The 6,896-nt window shown below is 47.3% G+C and overlaps 1 protein-coding gene across 1 annotated transcript; it reads left to right on the top strand.

Annotated features, from left to right (window-relative positions):
* Positions 1 to 1,437: 1,437 nt before the first annotated feature.
* Positions 1,438 to 2,379, top strand: LOC141206890 (olfactory receptor 5V1-like). The gene has a single exon (XM_073664259.1). It carries the CDS (start codon positions 1,438 to 1,440, stop codon positions 2,377 to 2,379), a length of 942 nt encoding a protein of 313 aa, XP_073520360.1.
* Positions 2,380 to 6,896: the final 4,517 nt, after the last annotated feature.

Here is a 6,896-nt window from a genome sequence, read left to right as displayed (position 1 = left end):
GCATCAGCAGGATGAGGAGTTTGTGCAGGTCGGGAATGGATGAGGACGGGGCTGGAAAAGTGAGAAGTCAGATGTGTCTTTGTTGTAATCTCTGCAGACAAGTCCTGGATGGAGAAGCTGTCGTGTCGGTCTGGGCCCGATGGAAAAGACAGGAAAAGTGAACGATTCCATCAGAAAGAACGTCAGCTGTAATGTACTATATATAACTGTGCTGTGATCTCTTATATGTTCTGCATGATTGGCATCTACCACTATATTTCACCATATGGCGGTAATATCGTGCTGGTCTTTGTATAGAGATTTTCAATAACAGTGCGGTCATCCCTGAGGTTCCGCTATACTTATGATTAGGCTGCACCACCATAGTTGTACACACGGTTACCTGGCTGGGGGACCACTCAGATGTTTCGCCCCCACTGAGCTGAACCCCGAGCTATGCCTCTGAGCAGAACCCTTGTATCTTAAAAACCCAAAATCTGTGTCTGTGATGGCCCTACGGGATACTATGTGCTCTTTATCATTTGTTTAACCAGTTGTCTGAATTATTGGTCCTTGAAGGTCCTGAACTAAAAACTTGGGAATGTCCTTGTTATTTTGCAGATTTCCTACACAGGACAGATGTCTGTTTATTACCATTTTGTCATTTTCTGTTGACATGGGAATTCAATAGAATAATCATGTATCTTTTTCGTTTGATGGGCAACTTGCCAATCTACTATCAATCAATGTTACTAACCCAAAAAATCTTAAGTAAATGGTGCAAATGTACAAATCTTTCCAATGCAAAACCAGGAGTCTGGTCCCAGGCTGGTAATAGTGTGTGTAGTCTGATCCTGCAGCTCGTTACCTCCTCTCCTTCATACCATTGTTAGTGAAAGAGGGGAACAAGGCTGGGAATCAGACGACACAGAGATTTTGTAGTCTGTTGCCATAAAGATATAGATACATTTGGATTTAATATTCAGAAGACGATACAATTTCAATCAGGTTTTATACATTTTTATCATGTCAATAACTTAAAAAAACTTTCTTGAAATTTTAACACTTATTTGTAAACCAAAGACACATTTTTAGGATGAAGTCATAACTTTAAGTTGTAAAAAATAATATAAAAGTAACGCGATTTGTTGCAAGTTTAAAGCTGAAGAGTAATTACTGATCTCAAGTGGGAAACACAAAAACTTGACATTATAATTAATGCTCTGAGGCTTTGTAGGAATTGCCTTGTTATTTAGAGGGCCTGGCGTCTCCTGGGAGGGTGAAGATCTAGGTTCCTCTATATCTATCAGGTAACTATGACTCCATTTGAATAATTTGAACCCTTCAGGTGACGTCTGTGCCGACCTCTTGTGTCCTCGACTTCTTGCTACTTACCCAATGTCTATCTGACCCACACCATTCAGGTTTCTAAACATTGGAAGTTCTTTGATTGACGCAATGACCAATTTCACCAAAGTGACAGAATTTATTCTCATCGGCCTCTCAGATCATCCGCACAACTTACGTCTTCTCTTCGTTGTCTTCTTCTTCATCTATATCTTGACTGTCATCACAAATTTTCTGATCATCGTTTTCGTCTTCAAAGACTCCCAGCTTCACACTCCAATGTACTTCTTTCTCGGAAATTTGGCTTTTATAGACGTCTCCTACTCTTCAGTGACGGCTCCTAAAATGCTCCTTGACTTGGCTACCGAAAACCACTCAATATCTTTTCCAGCCTGCACTACCCAAGTCTTCTTCTTCATCTACTTGGCCAGTGGGGGGGTCATCTTGCTCTCTGCTATGTCCTATGACAGATACATTGCCATCTGCCACCCCCTACACTACACCCAGATCATGTCCTGGACGGCTTGTACCTACATGGCCTCTGGAGTTTGGGTGCTTGGGTTCCTCTACTCCTTGATCCACACTTTATTCACACTCAGGTTGACCTTCTGTGGTCCAAACACCATCCATAACTTCTTCTGTGACCTTCCTCATCTGTTCCAGATCTCTTGTACTGATACTTTTATAAACATTGTAGTCATATTAATTGTGGGTGGAATCCTCGGAATCGGTGCTTTCGCCATCACATTTGTGCCCTACTTTCGCATCTTCAGCACCGTTCTCAGGATCCGGAGCAGTCACGGAAAGCTTAAAGCCTTCTCCACCTGCACCTCTCATCTAACGGTGGTGTTTATCTTCTATGGGTCCATTATCTTTATCTATTTTGTGCCCACCACCAGTAATCTCTTTACTCTTAACAGGGTGGTGTCCATGACATATGCCCTCATTAACCCTTTACTTAATCCCCTGATCTACAGTATCAGAAACAAGGACCTGAAAGATGCCGTCAAGAGAGTCATATCTCCGTATAAGCGAAAAATTGACCATCTGTGACGGATGTTACCTTTTACTGGCGCAGTTTCCATAAAAGTGGAGAAGACATTTTTAGTAGTCAGAAGACAAGAGATTTGGCATGAATATGCCTGCATGGAACGAGCGCACTCGCATGGCCACCATATAGGAGGGTCTGTTGAGACAGCGATCCCCTGCTTAGCCTGGATTCATACCACATAGGCAGTGGGATCCTTCTCAGGACCCCCTAAATCTGAAACACGAAGGTAGCCCTTCCATGTCCCAGGATGTGGGTGCTGTGGTGAGAAGACAAGAGGGGCCCCAATCCTTATGATGAAGCACAGACAAATCAAATACAGAGACAATTGATCTATAGAGTCTTTATTTTTCACCCAAGAAACAGCAGAATCCAATACTTTAAGGTTTTGTGTTTTTGTTAATATTACTACATGATGTTGGAGGTAGTAGTCACTGAGGTACCTCCAGTCTGGGCTCTCTTGGGAAGCACAGATCCTTACAGTACATGACTTTTAGCAGTGCAGGACTTAAAACGCAATAAACACCTTCAGGGGCATTTTTCTTTTATTATTTTGTTTACTTAAATGAATGTATTTTGTGTTCAAGAAAATTTTTTCAAGTGGGTTTTATTACATATGTTGTAGAGTTTTTACAGACTTTTTCTTTCCCTTCACATTGATATCTGCAGAATTGAGTTGAATAAGAATATGTCAGTAAGCTCGTTTTGACGGAGAAGTCTTTAACTCTTTTATCTGTCTTTTTGTGAACTTGTGCTGATCAATAAAAAAAAAATCAAAGGAGAGCTGAGCAATGGTATGGTTTTACATCAGTTGATCACTTTGCCAATGAAAATTTAAGAGGTCCTTAAAGCACTAAATTTGCCTTAAAGTTCTTCTGTGAGTGGGAATGGTGTCAGCACCTCTTTATGAACTGTAAAGTAAAGACTTTTTTTTTTTTTTTTTTAATTTTCCTCTTTTATAATATAATATATGCAATGTACTTGATACACTTATTTCTGGAACTTTTCTTGTCAAACTTTTGTTTCCTAAGAAAGAGTTTTGCATTTCGATTTATTGCTCCAAGAGGTCTCTTTAGCCTATATTAGAAGACAAGTAGTATTAAAGATTCATAATGGTTAGGAGGCCATGTTGGAGATTTTCCATTGAGACTTAGGAGCGTTATGTTACTCCGCACTGCACATGGTAATGTAGCACCCTGAGGATTCGGCTGCTACAGGGGTATTGCACCTCAACCCAGAGGTGTGATATTCCACTCCCGGGTAAGGATGGAGTGTGGAACTGAGCTCGGTAGGCTGCATGCACTACATACATCCCATTTCCGAGGAGCAGACCGACGGTACTCCCACTTAGAAATGTGCAGGTACGACCGAGTCTGTTCCTGGCTGGAGTGGGAGGGGGGTGGTACATCCCAAGTAGTGTAGGGGCAGATAGGGGGAGCAGCCTGGGTAAAGATAGGAGCTCATTGGGTGCTGGTCACCTGAGCTCACACATAGAGGGTGTATATAAGGTGGGCACAATCAAAGATCAGGGTCAGTCTGTCAGCCTTTTGCAGAGAGAAGTCAGAGGAGGAAGAGGAGCAGAGCAGTCCCAGAGAGAGAGAGGAGAAAGAAGGAAAGACCCAGAGAGGGGACAAAGAGAGGACTCTAAGACCCCAAATCCAATCCACGGGTGAAGAGTCGGCATCAGGGTACCGGAACCCAAGCTGGTGGGGGCAAAAACACACCCCAGCCAGAGACCGGAGGCCGTGGGCAGCGTCTGCCACGGCCACCCACCACATCCACCACGAAGGCATACCACGTGGAGGGTCAGGGAACCCAAGGCCAAGGGTCACCCAACAGAAGGCCCGAGGGAGCTGGACCTGGGTGGATCAATAGTGGGGACGGCCAGAGAAAGGACAGAAGGAGAGCTCAGGGTCACGCTCCGGACTCGCTTGGGGGTTGGCTGGATCCAGGACCTGGTGGACGCAGCACGGCTCGGGTGGTCACTTGAAGCTGGAGTGACCGGGAACATCAGCAGTGAGTAAATACCCTAAACTGCATAACCCGACTCTGTCTTCATTTAACACCTATGCTGCACCACCACAACCCCCATCCTCTGCACCTGACTCCCTGAGGCTATACCCCACCCGTTGGGGGTTATACCACCAAAAGCTGCACCTACACCATCAGCCTCAGCGGACCCTGCTGCAGCGGCGGCCATAGTGACCGCAATACAACGGGTGGCGTAGTCGACAATAAAGAACTTATAACATCTGTAGGACTGCCACATACAACTGAGTTTGACACCCTGGGCACGGACCGGGTCACAGCCACTCGGAAGACTACAACTCCCATCTGATCCGGCTCCGGATATTCCCCCTAAAGAATATGGCCCAGGGGGCGCGTCAGTAAAATGTGTGGTTCTGTTGCTCGACCAATTCTTGGTTTGCCAGTTTCTTTGTGGAGAAGAGGAATAAGATGGAGAATCAGCAAGACACAGTCCTCACTATTAGTGTTGAGCGAACACTAAAATGCTTGGGTGCTCGAAGCTCTGGCCGAGCTCACCGTGATACTCGGGTGCTCGACCCGAGCAACGAGCCCAATGTTAGTCTATGGGAGACCCGAGCATTTTTGCGGCAGCACCACCCGGCAGTCTGTAGAAAGCCTAAAAAGTGCCCAAAACGATAGTGACAGTGCTCAAAAGACATGGGGACAGCATGGGGATCGCCCCAGGAAGCATTTCTGACCCCCAGGTCACTGCTGTCAACAACGTGGTCAGAGGTATTAAGCCACTTTTACGAGCTCACAATAAAACGTTCAAAAACGAAAATGAAAGTGCTTTCCTGTGAAATATGTTAAGGAACTTCCTTTCCAGGGTAAAGACTTGTGTATAAGGTAAAATAAATAACCAAAAGCAAAAATACTCCTCCACACCTTGGGCTATGTTCACAGGTAGCATTTTTTATGCGTTTTTGCACTTTTGTATTGCTTTCAACCGTGACAAATGCATTCACCGGGAAATGTCATTTTAACATTTTACAAGCTTATCTGGCCATGTGCTGTGTGACACATGCATACAGTGCTGAAAAGACATGGGAACAGCATGGGGATGACCCTTGGAAGCATCTCTGACACCCAGGTCTCTGCCTAAAAGTGTGCCCATCAGAAGTGACCCTTGCCGCATCAGAAGATGCAGACTTGCAACTATCCCCGTGCAAGTCCTTGTCCCAGGGCAGTGTTCAATTGTACCTCCCCCATTCCTTGCAATGCAAGCGCAAGTATGCAGCCTGCCACCCACCCACCCCCAGGCTGCAATACCATACTGCTAGCTTGCTTGCACTTGAAATTGGGCCTTTTAGGCATGTGGAGGCAGACGCTGGCCACCATGTCATGGCAGCGTCGGCGGCCTGGTATCCATACTCACTCCCCAGCCGCCCGGCGGCCGGGTGTCCACGCTCGGTCCCCAGCCGCCAGGGGGCGGCCGGGTGTCCATACTCGGTCCCCAGCCGCCCCGCGGCCGGGTGCCCACACACGGTCCCCAGCCGCCTGGGGGCGGCCGGGTGTCCATAAACGGTCCCCAGCCGCCCCTATTTCTCCTGGGAACTTCCCCCACACTTTTCTTAACCTGGCCTTGTTTAGGGCAGCATTGGACGAGCCGACCAGAGAACCAGACTCCTCCGGTGGGCCCTGGCTTCTCCATCAGGGGAGTTGAGAGTGCCAAGGTGAGGAGCATGATGATGATGATAGAAGTTAGCATCTGCTTTGTTTTCTTGGAATGCAAGCGTAAGTGTGCAACCTGCCACCCACTCACCCCCAGGCTGCAATACCATACTGCTAGCTTGCTTGCACTTGAAATTGGGCCTTTTAGGTATGTGGAGGCAGACGCCGGCCACCTTGTCATGGCTGCTTCGGCGGCCTGGTATCCACACTCAGTCCCCAACCGCCCGGCGGCCGGGTGTCCACACTCGGTCCCCAGCCGCCAGGGGGAGGCCGGGTGTCCATACTCGGTCCCCAGCTGCCCAGCGGCCGGGTGTCCACGCTCGATCCCCAGCCGCCTGGGAGTGGCCGGGTGTCCATAAACGATCCCCAGCCGCCCCTATTTGAAGGACAGACTAACCGTAAACACGTGGACAAGTGAATGTGGCCAGGGATGGTCCATCTCACTGACATCTTCACACTGGGTTAATATTGTGGAAGCCGGGACACAGTTGGACACTGGGATGCAACACGTCCTCCAGACATAGAGGATTGCGGGTCCTGGGTCAATCAGGCTTCAACACAAAGTTCAGAAGGTAGACAGCAGCAGTGGTCGGCCTCCTACACAATGAGTAAATTATTCATGATCATTAGGCCATCCATCTCCTTAGCTTTCTGTTCCTTGGAATGCAAGCGCATGTATGTAGTAGCGGCTAGGCCTGAGGTGGTCAGCGTTTTGGCGCATATCTTACCTCCTCCGAAGATTGCTGGATGTTTTCCTGCTACTATCCCAGTTCTATGACTCCTGTTAAAACAAAGCTTCAGGTGATGAATGATGGATGAGGTG

The sequence above is a fragment of the Phyllobates terribilis genome, unplaced genomic scaffold, assembly GCF_046119375.1.
Source record: "Phyllobates terribilis strain yellow unplaced genomic scaffold, ASM4611937v1 Scaffold_143__1_contigs__length_4665640, whole genome shotgun sequence".
In the NCBI taxonomy this organism is placed as follows: Eukaryota; Metazoa; Chordata; class Amphibia; order Anura; family Dendrobatidae; genus Phyllobates; species Phyllobates terribilis.
Note: the sequence above shows the minus strand (reverse complement) of the source record. Positions and strands in the feature narration are given on the sequence as shown.